General features: G+C 31.6%; 1 protein-coding gene across 12 annotated transcripts in view; it reads left to right on the top strand.

Moving 5' to 3' along the window:
• LOC148615518 (putative aarF domain-containing protein kinase 5) overlaps positions 1-16,347 on the top strand; it is a 36,474-nt gene extending 20,127 nt beyond the window's left edge. For 5 of the 12 annotated variants that reach the window (XM_088581802.1, XM_088581804.1, XM_088581798.1 and 2 more), the window contains exons 7-13: positions 529-612; positions 2,901-2,982; positions 3,566-3,736; positions 5,378-5,588; positions 7,424-7,498; positions 9,352-9,564; positions 14,045-16,347. In XM_088581802.1, the coding sequence (XP_088437928.1) occupies positions 529-612; positions 2,901-2,982; positions 3,566-3,736; positions 5,378-5,588; positions 7,424-7,498; positions 9,352-9,564; positions 14,045-14,060 (852 nt within the window). In that variant the 3' untranslated portion in view covers positions 14,061-16,347. The other 7 variants (XR_015921999.1, XM_088581806.1, XM_088581805.1 and 4 more) reach the window with 7 other exon arrangements.
• Positions 16,348-22,013: the final 5,666 nt, after the last annotated feature.

The raw sequence follows: 22,013 nt of genomic DNA, 5'->3' as shown, positions 1-22,013 counted from the left end.
TTCGATATTTTATGTACTTTATCATAATCACCATTTACTGTGGCTACCATTTCAGTGTTGTTTTAGTCCTGATATCACACTATTAGCGGTGCACAAAAGCTGTATATTCTTTGATAGGAATCCTCTTCTAAGCTTAATTCCTATGGAATCTGCTTAACAGCACTGCATTATTCAATGTATGCAGATAGCCTTTAGAATGATAAGTGTTATTCCAGTGAAATAAAGCACAAAATCAAACCCTTCCGTGCCTTAGTTAGTCTTTTGAATCTTTCTATTAGAAATAGAAATAAAAGTAACTTACAGAGACTGATAAGGATGAAGATGGTCTTCTCTTGGGTATGATTTATATCTTTATGGAATAACTCTTAATACATTATATATATGGTATTTATAGGCAAAGATTATGGTGTTGAGGAAAATTAATTCTGGCTAGAATGATTTTGTAACTAAATTTATTGCCCTTAGAAATATTTAGATCTGATAATAAGATATTGAATGAATTGTCACCCATATTATAAATTTCTATAGAGAGTTCTGACAGCAGAGTTTATAGAGGGATGTAAAGTTAGTGATACAGAAAGAATAAAGTCTATGGGGCTGTCGTTGTATGATGTAAGTAGACCATCCAGAAAGAATAAAGTCTATGGGCTGTCATTGTATGGTGTAAGTAGAACATTCAGAAAGAATCAAGTCTATGGGCTGTCATTGTATGATGTAATTAAAACATCCAGAAAGAATAAAGTATATGGGCTGTCATTGTATGGTATAAGTAGAACATCCAGAAAGAATGAGGTCTATGGGCTGTCATTGTATGGTGTAAGTAGAACGTTCAGAAAGAATAAAGTCTATGGGGCCGACATTGTATGATGTAAGTAGAACGTTCAGAAAGAATAGTCTATGGGCTGTCATTGTATGATATGAGTAGAACATCCAGAAAGAATCAAGTCTATAGGCTGTCATTGTATGATGTAAGTAGAACGTCTAGAAAGAATAAAGTCTCTGGGGCTATCATTGTATGGTGTAAGTATAACATCTAGAAAGAATGAGGTCTATGGGCTGTCATTGTATGGTGTAAGTAGAACGTTCAGAAAGAATAAAGTCTATGGGGCCGACATTGTATGATGTAAGTAGAACGTTCAGAAAGAATAGTCTACGGGCTGTCATTGTATGGTGTAAGTATAACATCCAGAAAGAATAAAGTCTATGGGCTGTCATTGTACGGTGTTAGTAGAACATCCAGAAAGAATAAAGTATCTGGGGCTGTCATTGTATGAATTAAATAGGACATTCAGAAAGAATAAAGTCTATGGGCTGTCATTGTATGATGTAAGTAGAACATCCAGAAAGAATAAAGTCTATGGGCTGTCATTGTATGGTGTTGGTAGAACATCCAAAAAGAATAAAGTCTATGGGGCCGACATTGTATGATGTAAGTAGAACATCCAGAAAGAATAAAGTCTACGGGCTGTCATTGTATGGTGTTAGTAGAACATCCAGAAAGAATAAAGTCTACGGGCTGTCATTGTATGGTGTTAGTAGAACATCCGGAAAGAATAAAGTCTACGGGCTGTCATTGTATGGTGTTAGTAGAACATCCAGAAAGAATAAAGTCTACGGGCTGTCATTGTATGGTGTAAGTACAACATCCAGAAAGAATAAAGTCTACGGGCTGTCATTGTATGGTGTAAGTAGAATATCCAGAAAGAATAAAGTCTACGGGCTGTCATTGTATGGTGTAAGTATAACATCCAGAAAGAATAAAGTCTATGGGCTGTCATTGTATGGTGTTAGTAGAACATCCAGAAAGAATAAAGTCTACGGAGCCGACATTGTATGATGTAAGTAGAACATCCAGAAAGAATGAGGTCTATGGGCTGTCATTGTATGGTGTAAGTATAACATCCAGAAAGAATAAAGTCTACGGGCTGTCATTGTATGGTGTTAGTAGAACATCCAGAAAGAATAAAGTCTACGGGCTGTCATTGTATGGTGTTAGTAGAACATCTAGAAAGAATGAGGTCTATGGGCTGTCATTGTATGGTGTAAGTAGAACGTTCAGAAAGAATAAAGTCTATGGGGCTGACATTGTATGATGTAAGTAGAACGTTCAGAAAGAATGAGGTCTACAGGCTGTCATTGTATGATGTAAGTAGAACATCCAGAAAGAATAAAGTCTACGGGCTGTCATTGTATGGTGTTAGTAGAACATCCAGAAAGAATAAAGTCTATGGGCTGTCATTGTATGGTGTAAGTAGAATGTTTAGAAAGAATGAAGTCTTTGGGGCTTTCATTGTATGATGTAAGTAGAAAATTATGAAAGAATAAAGTCTATAGGCCGTCATTGTATGGTGTAAGTAGAGCGTTCTTCATAAAGGTATCATTTTATTGGGATAACTTTTTGAATTTGACATGCATGCTTTAGCTTGCTTTTGGAGCTTTGTTTGCCTTGGTCAGTTATTCAGTGGTGATGCTTAGCTGCTCCCTAATTATTTGTTCTTTAAGGATATACACATGTAACATTTAGAAAATACCCTAATTATGGATGTTACAAATAATTTGATTGGATATGATTCATAATGTAAATAAACAGTAACAATCTACATTTACATGTTTACAAATTCACATATGTGTTCAAGATTTTATCTGAAAAATCAGATTTGTTTCAAAATTTCTCTAACTGATTATTGTGACAGTACAATATCTTAGATACTATTCAAACCATTGCACAAATTTACTAGTTATAGTCTGTTTTGTTTTGTGCATTATTAGATAATATTATTTTTTAACAAAAAGATATTGATTTTTTTACAGTGTTTAATCCCATATACTTTTTTATATGTAACAATGTACAGATCTGCTTTAATAGATGGTAAAAACAATAAGTCGCCTTGTTGTTTCAGGTAGATACAAAACTGGTAACAAGTTTTTCTGATCAGATATTTCTGACAGGATTTGTCCATGCTGATCCTCATCCAGGCAATGGTAATTCTTCTTACCAATAGAGATTGTTTAATATATTTACAAATGTAGTTTTGTATGTGAGTATAGAGATTGTATCTGTATGTAAACCTAAGTTAAAGAAATCAGCAATTATACAAATGGTGTAATTGGGGCTTTTTTCTTGTTTTTTTTTTTTTATCTAAAGCTTTTCAACACAGTTGATGTCTTGTTAATATTAATCACATTAGTGAAAATCAACATACTTTTTAAAAAGAGAGACAGGGAATTTTCCCCTATTAACACCAGTAATCCTGCTCTTTGTAGGGTCTATGTTTGACTCATGCATGATCACATACCAAACAAGGTCAGTAGTTCTTAACAGCTACTTTGACTTTCTTTCTGGCTTAATTATAAGTACTTCATGTACCATTCAGACGATCTGCTTTCACTCTTGCTAAAGATCAGTTTACAAAATAACATACTGCAAAAATGAGAAAACCTTTATAAGAGAAAAAAAAAGATTTTTAACCAAATATCCTGAAGGTGATTGTAGTATTTTTTAACTAAGAAATTATTACATGCTCAGTCCGTTTGCTGGTAATTGAAATCTTTGTGATCTTTACAGTATTTGTCAGGAAGGGTGAGGATAACAAAGCAGAGTTAGTATTATTGGACCATGGATTGTATGATTCTCTGACACCTAGTAACCGACAGTCTCTCAGTCTCCTGTTTAAAGCTATAGTACTACAGGATGAAAATAAGATGGAGAAATACTCTAAAGAACTTGGTGTAGATGGTAAGATATTAGTAGCAGTTGAGTGATAGGTATGGGATGAAGATAAGATGGAGAAATACTCTATAAAAAACCTCTTGGATGGTTAGATTTTAGTACAAGTTGGGTGGTGGGTATGTGTACTGGTATTAATATTAAAAACAATGTTGTTAGTGTATTAATTTTGTGTAATAAAAAAATATCAAGATAATATTAAGAAATCTTACCCGGAGGGTATCTTTTTTTATAATTTCACATTAGAAAAGTTTTCTTTCATTCAAACCTTTTTTTTTTAGAAAATATATTTGTTGATCTAGTTGATTGCAATGGTCGTTAAAAATGTATTAACACATAATAACAATGTTTGTGAGTATTGTAGGGGACATGGGAAGAACTGGTAAAAACTAATGAATATTGATATAAATATTTGAATCTTTACCAGTACATCATGTACATGTACAAAAAGTTATATAGTAGTAGAATGTGAACCATAGGTGTTAATCATAAAATATCAGAGATTATCTATGATGCATAATAGAAACAATCACATTACTATTACTACTCTAAAACACTTGTGTTGTACATGTATTTTACAAGTAATGCTACTCTAGAACACTTGTGTTGTGCAGGTATTACTACTCTAAAACACTTGTGTTGTACAAGTATTTCTACTATAGAACACTTGTGTTGTACATGTATTGTACAAGTATTACTACACTAGTAACACTTGTGTTGTACAAGTATTATTACTCAAAAACACTTTTGTTGTGCAAGTATTATTTTAGAACACTTGTGTTGTGCAAGTATCACTACTCTAGAACACTTGTGTTGTACATGTATTACTACTCTAGAACACTTATGTTGTACAAGTATTACTATGTATATTTTTTATGGCAGGAGGACCTAGTAGAAAACTAATTATTTATGCTTATTGCTAGGATATTGCCTCTATTTTTTCATGGATTTCATTCAAACTTTTGTGATAAAGTAGTAGCAATAAGAATTAGGGTGGAATTGATTTGATTTGATAGCAATTTGTTAAGGGAGGCATTTTTTCTGTTATAAGACTGATGGCTTTCAAAAGAGTGCAAATGTGTGCATGTGGGGTATTGTGAACATGCTCACAAAGATTCTTTAATTATATTTTGAATAATTGTATGTATCATCTGGTCAGTAATTAAGAATGAACTATTTCTATAGTATGTCTGGAAAACACATTGAATAAGTATTTTCTCAACCAAATATGAAAGTGTCTGCATGCAAGATACAACAAGGTATCTCATCCTTAATTGGCTTGTGACAGTATCTTCTGATGAATAAAATTTTGTATTTCTAGATTCAATGTGGGCAAAATTAGAAAAAAAAACAAAATGTATCAACTGAGAAGTCACTTCAAGAAATTTACCAAATTGCCCTTATTTCGACTCTTACAGTGTGCTTTGAATGTAGATTTGCTGTTCCAAACAATTTTAAATATACTTAATTCCATTACAGCAACTCTTAATTAGATATACTTATGTGGAGATATAAAATAATAAAATAATTCTTTTAACAGAAAATCATTTCAGAATTTCAAGTGTACCATTGATCTGCATTAGTTACGGTGTTTAGTGTTTACAACAATATGACATGATATGGGATTAAAATATAAACACTGGGTTTCAGATTATCAGATATTTACATTCCTAGTCAAACAAGGACCTGTCAAGCTGAAGAGGGCACCACCACTTTTCAGAGTCAAAATTAAAACAAAAGATGAATACTATGACTTGAGCCAGGAAGACAAAGACAGTTTTATGGAGGACTATCACAAGCTGTGGGACAGGACACGTCATGTGATGAAAGCTATGCCAGCTTCCTTGCTTTTTATATTTAGGTAACAGGAGAAGAGGCTGTTGAGTTACACCCCACCATTGTTTTTGTGAATGGCTCTTCCATCCATTGATCTATGATGTTGTATCTTTCTTCTTTACTGACTCTCTATCTAATGTCGTTTTGTGTATTCAGTTTTTTTCTTAAGGTTTTTTCATCCAGTGTAGTAGATTCTTTATGCAGCTGTAGGAAAGAAAAGTCAACTTCTGTTATTAATTTTAGAAAAACTAAGTAATAAGCCATGTTCTCTCTTTGCTTATATAGCCCAGAATTTTGTAACACTACAAGTTCTAACTCTGTATCATCATAATTTACTTCAGCTGCAATACATTATGAAGTGCTGTTTGCAGAGTAGTCTAATGTTTTGGGTTTTGCCATCAAGATCTGAACAACGTGTTGTTTATGGATAGAACAGAAATTGATTGCATTGAATTGGTGGCTTTACATGTACTTTGAGATATTCTTTCTAGGTTGATTACTAACTTAGTTACTGTTGTCTATCCTATCAATCTCTTTGCCTTTATGTTTGCACATTGATATCACAGTTCACAACAAGCATGCTATTCATAAAGTCTCAAATCCTTACTGCACCTTTATATAGAAACATTTAGCATTATTGGGACAAAACAGGATTTATTTCTGGCCTCTGTATGACAAAATAGCGGTTTTTGTTTTGTTTTTTTTTTCTTTGCTATTTTTTGTTATTTTGTGCTAATGCATTTTGACACAGCTCCATTTATATTTTGATGTTTTTTATTTTATGTTGTCTAAATTTCATAATTTATTAGGTAATATTCCTGTTTAAATTTCTTTCCATTATGACTTTAGATTATGAAATTCTTTTTCAAAATTTTCAAAGTGCTGTAGAAAAACACAAAGGCAAAGACATTTTTTTAACTCATTATATTTTGTTTTTGAATTTACAGATCTTTTCTTTTTAATTTGGCTTTAATTGTATTTTACTTTCAGACTACAGAAAAGAATGATAAGCTGGGAATGATTAGATAAAGCTTAAGTAAATTCAATGAACAGTTATTTTGTCATTCACAGATTACAATGTTTTTGGTGAAATCCTTGTTCAACGACCAATAAAAAGACAAACTATACATTTACCTAACAAAATGACTGATGAAGATTTAGAGTACATCAGAATTACAGCACAGAATCATTTTGATACAATAATGAATGTATTAAAACATATGCCTAGATCTTTGCTATTAGTTGTAAGGTTAGTTGATAAATTCACAAAGTGGCTGCGGCAAGGAAGATAATTCACAGGTTTATGTTTTCAATGCATTTAAACATGTATCTAGCTCATGTATATACACATAATATATGTAAAAGAAGGTGATACAAAGGAATTTCACAAAAAGTGCAAGATCAAAATTTTCATTTTTGTATTTTTTTTTAACATCCAAAAAATGAAGATAAAATTTTACCAATTACTGAAAAATAGAATATTAGGCAGTTGGTTTTTGATACTGGGTTTCTGGAATCCTTGACTCTCCCTAATGGGCTTGACCTGAGTTACCCATGAAAAAGCCAGTATCAAAAACCAATTGCCTTCTGTACGTAACACCCTTTACTATAGGCATGACATGTATGTATTATGTTATACTTAATACATGGGAGTTGGGAAAGCAATTTTTGGTTTGGATATCAGAAAAATAGTCCAAAATAACACATACTCAATTAGAAATTTTCTAATTTAGTCTGAAGTACAATAGATCTAAGTTGTAACTCATGGTAAATGAAATTAAATAAGGAAATGTTATATAGACACATAATGAAACTTCAGTATGCATACATATGTACCAATAAATATTAACTATATTTCAGGAATATGAATACTATAAGGGCCATATGTCGAGAGCATGGTCACATTATAGACAGATACGGTATAATGGCCAGAAGGTATGTATGGAATTCTAATATGACGTCTTTGTATTGTCAAATAGTATATGTCTGTACAACCCCACCTTTAGCACCTTAGCACTGTCTTTTTTTCTTTCGCTGTCGCTTCAAGACAAAACACTTATTTGAAAACATTTACACAATGATTTAACGGCTGAGAGGTTATCTAATTGAAATCAATTATATAAATACACACATTTAACACATACGATGACTTGAATATACAAATTTAATCCAACTTCATTATGGGGGAGGTTAAACAGAACGGCTTTTATTTTGGCTACGCCTATTGAAATTTTTGTCACAAAATTACTGTATTTGTCATATAAGAAAAGAAATAATTCCTTCTAGGGGTAGATTTGTACTCATTTTAAGATGGGTTAGGCATTTATATTTTCATTTAACACCTTGCTGTGGCTCAGTGTTAAATAATCGAATATAAATGCCTTATCCATGTTAAAATGAGTACAGATCTACCGCCTCCACGAATTATTTCTTAATTTAACTCTAAAAAATTCAAGTCAATTGATATTTCTTTTGGTAGATCAGTTGTTATGGGTCAAGATTCCTGCATAAAGATGCATTTTTACCCTGTTTAAATTTTGTGCATGAAATACACATAATTGTGATAAGACTGTTTGATCTTAAAACCTTGAATATTTCTGGATATTTCATGCCTTATTTCTGTGTCTAATATTTACAGAAGTAGTAGAAATATAAATAAAAACAAAAATTAAACTGTATTCTAATGTGACGTGTTTCAAAACTCTTTAGACCACAAGCCATGTTAAAAAAAATGATAAACCCATTACCAACATTTCATGCGACATATAGGATGCATCTATTTAAAAATATGAAGGAACTACCAGTAAGTCCTATTAGAATCTAAATAAATCACAGAAACACCATTTTAATATTGTTTTACCACAGGTTGGCCATTTATGTCGTTATTCAACCCCTTGCTATCGCTTGGAGTAATACAATGGGACATGAATGGCTAGTCTGTGGTAAAACAATGATAAAATGGAGTTTCCCTGATTTATTTCTTAATTAAACTGTTGAATATTGAAAATCATAATTTGAATGAGGTTTTGAAACTGAACTAAGGTACTGAGGAAGGTGAGGGGTTGGTTATATTTGGGAATACTTTTAATGGTTGTCTGTACATGTAGTTTTTTCTTTTATAGTTAATTGAGTATTTTTTTTTTAATTTCCGTATGAAGTGCAGTAAATTATTTCTGAAAAAAATGGAGAGCTTTATAGCTGTTAAATATTGTGTGTTCAATCTTTTTGCTATGCAATATGATATTTCTTCATTGATATGAAGCCCCCCAAGGACAAAAGCTCCCCATCTTATAAAAAGCTTAATGTAAATGTAAAAATATATATATATTTTTGTTTATTTTTGTTTGTTTGTTTGGTTTTTTTTTTGAGTGTTTTTTTATTTTTTTTTATTTTTCTTTTGTTGTGACTGTTCCTTTTATATTGGTATTGCATTTTCTTTGTGTTTGTCTTTTTTAGTGTAATTTATTATTCCTGCCAGTAAAGAAAACAAAATGACTGTTTATAGATATATTTTCTTTTTAAAGATTTTATATTTGACAACTGTTATCATTTTAAAGGTAAAATATTGTCTTAAATTGCGTTAAAATGTTAACAATTTAGAAATTAAATTTCAAATTTTACACTTTCAGTAATAATAGAAATATTATTCATAATTGATAAAATAGTTTTTTGGGGGGGGGGGGCTTTTGTCTTGCAGCTTTTCTCGAGGGGGCTTTTGTCCGGAAGCTTTTGTCGGGGGGGAGGCTTTTGTCCTGATCCCTGCAATGCCATTAATTTTATATTTACAGTGCAATAACAGGAGCCGAAAAGACAGGGGAGCATGATATAAGTTTACGAGGAAGACTAAGAGCATGGTGGGAGAGATTTCTGTTTGATTACAGTATAGTTACAGAACGATGGATGATATCACTAGGATTCTTGTATCTCAGATTTCTCCATTTCTTAGGCCGAGCTCCCTCAATGGAGAAAATTAAATATGTAATGGATACAGAGGAAAAAAGGTATTAAGATATGATTATAATGGAAACAAGTTAAAAAATGATTGCCCACCATGTAAAACTGGTTTTACTTTTTGGCTGTTCTGTACCTGTGATTTTAAATAAAGTAGCTAAATTGATGTTAAGATTTATGTCTTATTCATGAAATTTTAATTTTACCTCAAAGACTTTTAGAAAATATTGAACCAATTCTTTCAAAATTTTTAATTCAAAAACGGACATTAAATTTGGGTAAAATGATGGTCTGTAAGTAATTGAAGCTTTTCCAATGAAGTGTCGTGGAATTTAGACAGTCCTTTGGGTCAGTTATAATTACACTTTTACATGTCCAAAGGGTTTCTAAATAGTATTCTTTGTTGATCAGTTTGACCTGTTTTATCTGGTAATTTGTTATAGGGTTGGGTCATAAGGTAAATTTTTCTTTTTACAAATGTACTCAATTTCCTATATTTATCTATATCCATTTTGTACCAATTAGATTTAATCTATTAGGAAGGTTTTTATTTTCAGTATTTTTTTCTAGTTTATGGGGTCATTTTAACCAACCTCTTTCCTAATCTATATTTCTTACTGATTGCTCATCTTTAATTATTTTCTTGACTGCCATACCAGAAAACAGAAGGTATAAGGTTAATTATTGTCTGGTTGACAAAATTTAATGTTGTATGTGAGGCATTGTAATGGTCTTGCCCAATTCAAACAAATGTTGGACAAAAGATAGCATGAGCTTTGTCCTGTCTTTGTTATTAATTATTAATAAGTAGTCTACTTAAAAATTGTAGAAAAGGTGATAACTGAATAAAAAAGCACTGACAAACTGAAGTGGGAGGTGTGAGAACTGAAAACCACTGACAAAGTTAAGTGGAAAGTGTGGGAACTAAAAACCACTGACAAAGTGAAATGGGAAGTGTAAGAACTGAAAACTACTGATAAAGTGAAGTGTGAGCACTGGAAACCACTGACAAAGTGAAGTTGCAAGTGTGAGAACTGAAAACCTTTGACTAAGTGAAGTGGGAAGTGTGAGAACTGAAAACCACTGACCAAGTGAACTGGGAAGTGTGAGAACTGAAAACCACTGACAAAGTGAAGTGGGAAATATGAGAACTAAAAAGCACTGACTAAGTGAAGTTGCAAGTTTGAGAACTGAAAAGCACTGACAAAGTGAAGTTGCAAGTGTGAGAACTGAAAGGCACTGAAAAAGTGAAGTTGCAAGTGTGTAAAATGAACAACAAATTGAAAACCATTACTAAGTTAAATTTAGTATATGGTACAAATTTATTTATCACCCTATTTTTCAGACTGACATAATCAGGTAGTATATATATCTTCTTGGTATGTTTGATAAAAGTTGGAGGCTGTGGCACATACTCAGTTTATTTCTATTTCACATAAAAAATCAAATACCAATGTGTAAATGCCATCTCTTGGTATCTGTCATCTGTTAAAAATTTTGTAGAAAAGATTTTTGTAATGTTATTCTATTTAAAGTCCTAACTATTGTTGACTTTAGTTTAAGATTGATCTCTATTGTAGTTTTCCTCCAGCTCTGTTTCTTTTTATTGCCATCACTTGGCATCCCTCGTCATTGTTGTTGTTTACAATTCTTCAAACTACCAAATGGACTTAGTGATTGTTTCTCAGATTATTCTGCACAAAATGATTGTTTGGATTTTTGATCTGTTAAAAAACATGGCTGCCATTACTATAAATAGAACATAGCCATCAGACAGCAGTTTTTTGCATATATCTCCAAAACTGTTAGGTTTAGCCAAATTCTTTCAATTATTATAGTTGCTGAAATGATCCTTGTTATAAGGCCTACAAATGTCTCCAGGGATCAAAGTTGTCAGACAACTCCATGTAAGAGTTATTCTGACTGGGGTTAAAGTGTTGAGCATGATGAGATCTATCTGTGATGTAATTTTTGTGAAAATCTATTGACTCATGTTAGAGTTATTGCCCTTTTTGGACATTTTTTGTTGTTTTTGATGTTATTACTTTCAAAAATCTTCTCCTCAGAATCTACTGTACAGAATTTAATGAAAGTTGGTATTACTTTTTTATGGTATCCTGCACAAATTGAATGTTTTGATTTTTGATTGGTGGAAAAATATGGCTGCTATTACTGAAAAAAAGAACATAGGGGTCGAAATACAGTTTATTTGTAAATAACTCAAAAACTGTTGAATCTGGCAAAATTCTGATGGAGAGTAATATTGTTCACCATCAGAAGAAGGATATTTACCAAAATTTTTAAAATGATTTGTTGCCTGTTGTAGGATATATGGCCCGTAAACAATTTTTTTGGTCATTTTTCACCTGTACAACTCTCTGAAACCTATTGCAACAAAATTTATTATAAGTTGGCATGATTTTTTTTATGGGTTTCCTCCACAAACTGAATTAAAATTTTTCATTGGTCAAAAAACATGGCCATAGTTACTAAAAATGGAACATAGGGGTCAAAATGCTTTTTTTTTTTGCTATTTTTCCCTCAGATATAGAAGAATAATGAAAATGAAAGCTACTCATGATATTCTTAGTTGACTGGCAGTATTGAAATTATTTTTTAGGCGGCCATAATAAAAAAAACTGTCATTTTGCGCCATTTTCACCAGTTGCTCAGATTCCAATGATTTTTGGCTTCTTAAGATAACTAGGTGTTTTAATATGAATGGTGATGACCAAAGATCGTTCTGGGTGCCCATTTCCACATATTTATATACTTGCTTTGATTTCGAAGATAATTGGTTTACATAGTAAACATGGTCTACTGATATGAATGGTTATGATGAAAATGTTGGATAGCCATGGTTTGACTTAATTTTGTGTTCTTTTGCAGCAAATGTATACTGGGCTAATGCCCCTTCAGACTCTGGGGAATAAAAGGGCATAGGGGGCCCTACCCAAATTTTTTTTCTAAAACACTTTGAAGGCATTTCCAACATTTTACAGTGCCTTAGGTACTCTTTTGAACTTACAGCATTCATCAATATATGCTGTTTTCCAGCAATTTTTTTGTCAAACATGGTAACGAAGCATGATACCTTTACTTACTGAATAGGGCTTGGTTTGCAAGGTGAGCGATTCAGGCTCTTCAGAGCCTCTTGTTTATGTTTGTTTTTGATTCATAATGATATTGATTTATTGGGAGGTAGACAATGTAGGCCACAGGAACTTTTTATTAGTTTCTTGGGAAGTAAACAATACAGGCCACAGGAATTTTATATTTGCTTATTGGGAGGTAGGCAATACAGATCACTGGAACTTTATATTGGTGTATTCAGGGAGGTGGGCAATGCAGGCATCAGGAAATTTATATTTGTTTATTTGCAGCATGGAATATGTTTGAGAATTCATATACTGAGATCAATTATTGCTTCTGTTTTTGGAGTGTCAATAATGCTTTCAGATATTTGTCCTGTATTATGGTATATAAAAGGCATGAACATTATGCATTTTTATTCACTGCTAGTTACTCCTGTTATTAATGACCAGTTTTAGCATACAAATTCATCACTTAGTATAAATTACCATTTAGTTCCTGAATTGTTGCCAGGTTATCTTTGAATTCCCACCTCCAGATGACTTATAAAACCTACATGTCTGATCTTTAATTTGTTTTATTTATTAATGTTCCATGTAGACTACTGATATTGAAACAAGGCTTTACACACTATGTAGTTAGTTACTTAAACAAGAGCTGGTTTAATGGAATAGGTCTGGTATTATACTTAACAAGAAACTGGGTTTTTATTTAAATAATGACTTATGAGAGCATGTTATACAGCATTTTATCGAGTCCTGCTACATTTGTTTTATGACCAATATAATACATGTACTCTAAATATTACAGAGCATTTCTAAACAATACATATGAATGCATGATGTCACAATAAAATTGATATGTGACATACAATGGTATTATATTAATTTAATTATTGAAAACCTTATTATTTATTCTGCAGCCGCATTGTTTTTGTGTTATATCAATATTGTAAAATGTTTTCTTTCTGGACTACTGTAAATCACATTGCTGAACAAAAAAGGGATGATTTTTTTTTTATTTCTTATTTTGGTCTATTAAGTGAAAAAAAAGCATAATTCCATGTAAAAATGTGATTTAAATAAGTCACACTTTTTATAAATGACCAATTTTAAAGTCATATAGGAGTATGTCTTCACGGTAAAGAACTTACTATACTGTTATTTGTTCTACTGATCATTACTTGTAAAATTGTTATATATTGTCTCAAAGTTGTGGGCAGCATTTGTCTTTTTTTTATTACTGATTGATAGGTTTCAATATTTTATCATGATTTAATACTTGTATATAAAGGTCTATACATTTTGGAAAGACAGTAAAATTGTCCATTAAAAGTTTATTTTTTATGCAAATGCCTTTCAGCTTTGAGCATTTATTTTTACAGTTTTAACCAATCATTTCTTTTAATCTTTACATACATGTATATTTAATTTTCAGGTATGATGCCATGTGATACATCCCAATTGATGTATCCAGTAATTTCTGCCCAGATGATCACAGTATATTATTATTGGAAGAGTAATATAATAGGATCACTTCAATGACTTTGTTTTGTTTTTTTCTAGTTTTATTCATTTATTGCAAAACTTTGATGGAATTCCCCTATTTTTATATTTCACTTAATTTTAAATGCTTACCATGTTAAGTTGCATGACTACAAATATAAAATGCTTTTGTGTCTTTTAGAAATTGTTTGAAACACTTCATTAGTTGGAATTAAACATTTGGCAAAAGCACTTAAGTAGTTGTGGTAAAACTAAATTTTACCGTAGGGAAAACATCTCAATAGCTGGAAACCAATTAAGTTTGACAAATATTTTGAAACCCTTCATAAAGTATTTAGACTCATGTTCCCTACTGGTGGCCTGCAGTAAACCAGGAAACATATCAGTCTGTGACTTTATATAAATAATATACTTCAGATGTATTTCAGTTGCTCCAATGTAGTGATTGCGGTATTCCTCTATTGTCTGTTCTATTCAGGGTAAAAATTGAGCAGCTGTGCTTGGCTGTCCAGAACAATTTATATAATTTTGTGCTTTTTTGATCAAACTATAGTTTTTTAAGTCCTTTTTGCTCATTTTTTTTAAATTGAAGACCTACTTCATTACATTTTTTATCAAATATTTGTTCTTGTGGCCTTTGAAATGTTTTTAGAATTAATTTTATCCCATGTGAAGGGTACTTAGTTATACACTGAGTTTTCCACTTTTCAGTGGTCACTTCTTAATGACTAATTATATACTTTTGGCTTGCCTATGTACATGTAGAGATTTATATTGTCAGATATATGGTATTTCTGGGTAGATTGTTAGTTCTTTAATATTGTCAGGTTATTTCTGGGTAGAGAGTTGTTCTTTGATATTGTCGGGTTATTTCTGGGTAGAGAGTTGTTCTTTCATACTGTCGGATTATTTCTGGGTAGAGAGTTGTTCTTTCATACTGTCGGGTTATTTCTGGGTAGAGAGTTGTTCTTTGATACTGTTGGGTTATTTCTGGGTAGAGAGTTGTTCTTTGATATTGTCGGGTTATTTCTGCCAGTAATTTTGTTTCATTTGTTACTTGTTGAATTTTTATACAACTGTAGCTTTCTTACAGTTATGTATAATGGAATGGTGCGAATGTCACCAGGTCCGTGTATGAAAGCTGTTTGCAAGTTTAAATTAAGGCACAGACTATTTAGGGTTCAGGAGCTGGGATTTTTTATAAACTGCATCTGAATATTTTGTTAAATGCCCTCCCCCCCCCTTTGCTTATAAAATGGTTGGTATCTTTTTATTTTCTCTGTTATATCTCTATAAATTGAGTATTATTATAGGACACTGTTCTGCTGTGTATTCAATATGTTTTGATAAATATATTTTTGATATTAGAAATTATCATTTGGTGATTAATGAATGGATGTGTGTACAGATAAGAAAGAAATTGATTTCCTGCTTGTTAATCCTATTGTCAAACATGACTTGTATGTGCCTTGTATGAGTTGTAAAACGATTAGACAATTCTAGTTGGAACCTCAATTACTTTAAACGACTGTCTATAACATGTGTCAAATATTTATTGGCAATGTGTCAAGCTTAAATGTAATTTGACTAAACTGTTCAGGGTTCAACTTATGATGTTGTATCATGTTGAGAGGGGACATGATGTCATTGTTATTTGTATTTCTCTGAGAATCATGTTTGTTATGCTTTAGTCAATAGAATAACTTCCAGATGTGAAAATGAAGCAATTACTTGAAACGTTTTTGTCCGGTTAGAACATCATAGACATAATGGTTTATCCAATTGATCAAATTATAGCTTTTTTACCCAATTTTTTTATTTTGAGACATTAACTAATAATTTATAAAATGATTTCTGGAAATATCTATCATTTTATATTAATTTCCATTTTATCAGGCATTAGTATTAACCATTGAATAGTGTTTATTATTTTTACATAGTATTTATTTAAACCTGAGTACTTTCCATGTTTCTGAGTTTTATGAAGTATTTTACATGGAACTATGATATTGTATTTTTTGTAAAGTTTTAGTTGGCATATAACAGTGATATTGCGTATTTAATTCATCAATACTATGGTATTATTGTTTGTTTATTTTCTATGATATTATGTTGACTTTTTTCAATTTGTTGACATATTTGTCATTCCAATTTTTAGTCTGGATTTTATTTGTACCTCTATTGTAAAATTTTATTGTAACTTTTTTGTTTTAAAATAAAGAATGATCAATGATATATTGTCTCTGTCATTAAAACAGTTTAGGGTAGTATGGAAATCAATTTTGTATCCTAAAAGACAAAGCTATTAGATTTTGCCTATGACTTTGTCATTGAACAAATAAGTAATCCATTCTGTATAAACATTCATGCATTGCATAATATGTATGTGGTATATTCTAAAAATATTGATTTCAAACTTTTTTTTAGCTCACCTGGCCAAAGGCCAAATGAGCTTATGCCATCAATAGGCGTCCGTCGTCGTTGACAAATTTTAAAAAATCTTCTCCTCTGAAACTACTGGACTAATAGGTTTTAAACTTGGCATGATTGTTCCTTAGGGTGTTCTGCACTTATGATCGTTGGGATTTTCGATCCATGAAAAAACATGGCCACTGTTATTAAAAATAGAACATAGGGGTCAGATGGCAGTTTTTTGCAAATAACTCAAAAATCGTTGTATGTAGCAAATTTCTGTCTGGATAATATTGTTCAGCACCATGAGACGGACCTATGGCAAAATTTTCAAAATGATTGGTCAACTGATGTAGGAGTTTCGGCTCCTGGAACAATTTTTTTTTGCATTTTTTCGCGTGTGCAACTTTGAAAATCTTCTTCTCCAAATCCATTGCACAGAATTCAATGAAAGTTGGCATATATGTTCCGTAGGGTATCCCACACAAATTGATTGTTGGGATTGTTGATTCATGAAAAAACATGGCCGCCATTACTAAAAATAGAACATTGGGGTCAGATGGCAGTTTTTTGCTAATAACTCAAAAACCGTTGCCTTTAGCAAATTTCTGGCATTGGGTAAAATTGTTAAGCATCATAAGAAGGACCTATGCCGAAATTTTCAAAACCATTCATTGACTAATGTAGGAGACAGTATTTTGTTGTTTTTTTTTTTTACATATACAACTTTGAAAATCTTCTCTAAAACCATTTAAGATCATTGAATGAAAATAAGCGTAATAGTTCTTTTGTGTATTGTGCTCAAAATGACTGTTGTGATTTTTAATCTGTGAATAGATATGACTGCCTATACTAAAATGAAACTTAAGGGTCATAAGACAGTTTAAAAAAAAAAATGTTGCCTTTAGCAAAATTCTGGTTCAGGTCATGAGAATGCTATGAAAAGCATTTCTTGCATTTGACAATTTAGTTGATTTTAACTTAACCTGTCTCATTCCTCAGGTTTTTCAAATAAGCAAATGGTTAACCAGGTGAGCGATTCAGGCTCTCTTGAGCCTCTAGTGTTGTTAAAATGAAAACGTTTTAGTATATATGCATACACATATATAACATAAGTGAACTGGGAATCTTTTTATAGTATGTGCGTATGCATATGCAGGTTACAGACCACCAATTCAACCAATGAGCATTTGGAACGTACGCAAAAATAGTCCTATGCAGAAATTACCCCTGTTCCTCATAGTGCTGTGAAAAAAGTTCTCATCTTATTTAAAAAATTTAAACAGTTTCTGAAAGGAAAAACATTTCTGTACATTTTGTAGGTGCATTTTGCTTCTTGTGATGTGAAGCCTAATCTCCATAATGATTTTTAAATATACCCCTATCTTGTGAAAACACTGGGATTTCCCATGCTATTTATAGACCCTTCACTTCCGGTGACCAGTACTGCACTGCAAGTCTGCTAACCCCACATGCCATTCTGAGGATTGTGAGCTGACATATGTAGAATCATGCTGATATATAGTCCTCTGCAGGTTAAAGTTAAGGTAAAGTCCAGAGAAGCCATTGAATATTGTGAAATTAGCATAGAAGCCTATGGGAAGTGGAATTAGTGGTTTTTAGCCTTAAGATGAAGCCATGGCAAAATGAAAAGTTTCTTGAAATAGCTTTAAACTACTTGAAGATCTTGTTAACTTTGACATGAGAGGAATACACTACAAAAATCCTTCAAAATATGCATTTTTTTAAGTTATAGGTCCAAATTATGGAAAATTGATCTTTTTGGCTGATTTTTATGTCCTATCTTGTAAAAAGTGTAGAAAATTTAGTAAAAATATCAAATATTAAACTTTGAGGGCTATATTTACCTAAATATGGTGGTAATAAGCACTTGAAATAAAGTTTTGTGTAGATTTGAGCAAAAATTTGGTTAGAAATAAGGAAAAACTCACTTTCATTACTGCGGTTAAGGCCATATAAGCATTCCCCTATGGCAACATCGAAAATCCATTATTGAGTACTTTTTTTGCTTTGGGTGCCCTTTACTGGTCATGTTTTAATGTGAAAACACTGTATTTACAAATTTAAAGCCAAAGATATCACTTTTTGTGAAAATTTAAAGATTTAGGATTTTTGACATGTGATCAAGAAAAAGGGGGAGGCATGTCAGAAATAAATTTTTAAAAATAGACCAATTTCTCAGAAAATGATTACTTTTAAAACTATCTCTTCATTAATATTGTTAAAAAACAAGTTGTGATTGATATTTTTTATTTGAAAAGTCAGAAAAAGTTCTTTGCAAATATTTAATGCATTTAAGTATGGTAGAATATTGTCACTTTTTTGCTCGCACAACTTGGTTACCCTATATTTAAAAATCAAATATTTAAAAAAAGTGCTTGTCACATTTCACTGAAACTTTGCAAATGCATTCAGTATGTGTGTAGGAAGATACCTGTATAGTTATTTATTTTTTCTAAGACAAAAAGTGACTGTTTAAGATGAAGCCATGGCAAAATGAAAAGTTTCTTGAAATAGCTTTAAACTACTTGAAGATCTTGTTAACTTTGACATGAGAGGAATACACTACAAAAATCCTTCAAAATATGCATTTTTTTAAGTTATAGGTCCAAATTATGGAAAATTGATCTTTTTGGCTGATTTTTATGTCCTATCTTGTAAAAAGTGTAGAAAATTTAGTAAAAATATCAAATATTAAACTTTGAGGGCTATATTTACCTAAATATGGTGGTAATAAGCACTTGAAATAAAGTTTTGTGTAGATTTGAGCAAAAATTAGGTTAGAAATGAGGAAAAACTCACTTTCATTACTGCGGTTAAGGCCATATAAGCATTCCCCTATGGCAACATCGAAAATCCATTATTGAGTACTTTTTTTGCTTTGGGTGCCCTTTACTGGTCATGTTTTAATGTGAAAACACTGTATTTACAAATTTAAAGCCAAAGATATCACTTTTTGTGAAAATTTAAAGATTTAGGATTTTTGACATGTGATCAAGAAAAAGGGGGAGGCATGTCAGAAATAAATTTTTAAAAATAGACCAATTTCTCAGAAAATGATTACTTTTAAAACTATCTCTTCATTAATATTGTTAAAAAACAAGTTGTGATTGATATTTTTTATTTGAAAAGTCAGAAAAAGTTCTTTGCAAATATTTAATGCATTTAAGTATGGTAGAATATTGTCACTTTTTTGCTCGCACAACTTGGTTACCCTATATTTAAAAATCAAATATTTAAAAAAAGTGCTTGTCACATTTCACTGAAACTTTGCAAATGCATTCAGTATGTGTGTAGGAAGATACCTGTATAGTTATTTATTTTTTCTAAGACAAAAAGTGACTGTTTAGGTTACAGACCACCAATTCAACCAATGAGCATTTGGAACGTACGCTAAATAGTCCTACGCAGAAATTACCCCTGTTCCTCATAGTGCTGTGAAAAAAGTTCTCATCTTATTTAAAAAATTTAAACAGTTTCTGAAAGGAAAAACATTTCTGTACATTTTGTAGGTGCATTTTGCTTCTTGTGATGTGAAGCCTAATCTCCATAATGATTTTTAAATATACCCCTATCTTGTGAAAACACTGGGATTTCCCATGCTATTTATAGACCCTTCACTTCCGGTGACCAGTACTGCACTGCAAGTCTGCTAACCCCACATGCCATTCTGAGGATTGTGAGCTGACATATGTAGAATCATGCTGATATATAGTCCTCTGCAGGTTAAAGTTAAGGTAAAGTCCAGAGAAGCCATTGAATATTGTGAAATTAGCATAGAAGCCTATGGGAAGTGGAATTAGTGGTTTTTAGCCTGCATTAGGTCTTGTTTCGAGTGAGGTTGTATGAGAACTCTCCTTAAAATGTATAAATTTCAGGACAAAATAAAAGCAGTTAAACGACTCACTTTTATCAAGGAGTTAAATATAAATATAAATCTAAATCCTTGCTTTTATGAGGAGCCAATTTTTATTCGGGTAAAAATTAACGGATTATTCAAAAGCAAACGTTACAATACGTACCATTTAGATGCCGTCATATCACCTGATCAATAAACAATACTAATACATGTAAATAGACATTGATCGAATTTAAATTACACATTAAGATTTACAGTAGATTACAGATGAACGAGTAACAACATACACTCAATCAACAAATGCAGGCATTGGTATGCAACAATAAAACTATGATAATTTTTGTCACGTATTAAAAATAAATGTCTACTCTAATAATTGCAGATAGACAAATACGTGTATGGATGAATCGCTTCTCTGTTATAAGGATGTTGGTTTTATTAAGTATCAAAACTTTAATACTACACACGTAAAAATAACTAAGTTTTCTTAAATTGTGAAGAAGATTTACAGGATTTAATGAAATAGAGATTCTAAAGAAAAGTTAATGACAGTGTTGTGAAGTGCTGAATATACATGCAGGTTATGTTGGTTCTGAAATCAAATGATACTGGCAGTGCCTCTGAATATATTTTATATAGCTGCAAAACAAGTACTACAGTATAGAAAACATTTTAAGGCTATAAATGTATATAACTATTTAGAAGCTGATAAAATTGTTTGATACAAGTTTTAGTTGAAATACTGATTTTAAAGAGTTAACTTTGTGGATTTTGGCCTTAAAGTCTTTCGTGTACCAGTATATAAGAATTTCGAATGTTTTCTGTTAAGTACATAACTGTAAGTGAAAAAATTTTCCATGATGCAATTTATTCTCTTTTGCTAGAGATCTGTTTAACTAGGACTAATGTAAAAACAAAGACCTTATAGATGTTAATTCTTAGCAAGTCACACACTTCTAATTTTGCCCTAAGAAAGAGTAATTGACCGACTTTCTAGAGAATTGAAAATGGAGCATGTCCAAAGCCCGAATTTGCTTATAATTTGCGCCGTAAAAAAATTGCGATCGTACATGCATATTGGTATGATGCTGACAGCGGTGTCCCGTGTCGTTGTCGTCCATATTCACTTGGTTTTCGTGCGATGACGACTTTAGTTATGATTGACCAATCGTTATGAAATTTTTATATGATTTTACTAACCACTAAAAGAATGCTCCTATTTGTAGTTTTTACTAAAAGTTCAATGGTTCAAGATAAAGTTAATTGCTAGATTTATTACTCTCCGCAGAACCGTTGCAAATCATAATGGCATTAATTGCTATATGTCTTAAGTCTGTCTGACCACTGTTACGTACACCTGTTATAAAATTTTAAATTATTTGATATTAAACCATGTAACTGAATAGATGTGTCTATCAAGATAGCAATGCTCCGAGCATGAATGATACATTACTTAATTTAGAGTTTATAACCCCAACCATTTTAAAATTAGGGCCATGTAACTGACAGATACCGCACTATTGGTTTCTGTTAATCGAAAACAAAACTGAGAGTCCAGAATTATAGCAACAAATTTTACCAAGCTAACCTACATAAAGGTACCAGTATC

The sequence above is a fragment of the Perna viridis genome, chromosome 5 (assembly GCF_037379345.1).
Source record: "Perna viridis isolate PV_CMFRI_1.1 ecotype Kerala chromosome 5, ASM3737934v1, whole genome shotgun sequence".
In the NCBI taxonomy this organism is placed as follows: domain Eukaryota; kingdom Metazoa; phylum Mollusca; class Bivalvia; order Mytilida; family Mytilidae; genus Perna; species Perna viridis.
The sequence above is the reverse complement of the archived record's forward strand: the minus strand, read 5'-3'. Positions and strand labels throughout refer to the sequence as shown.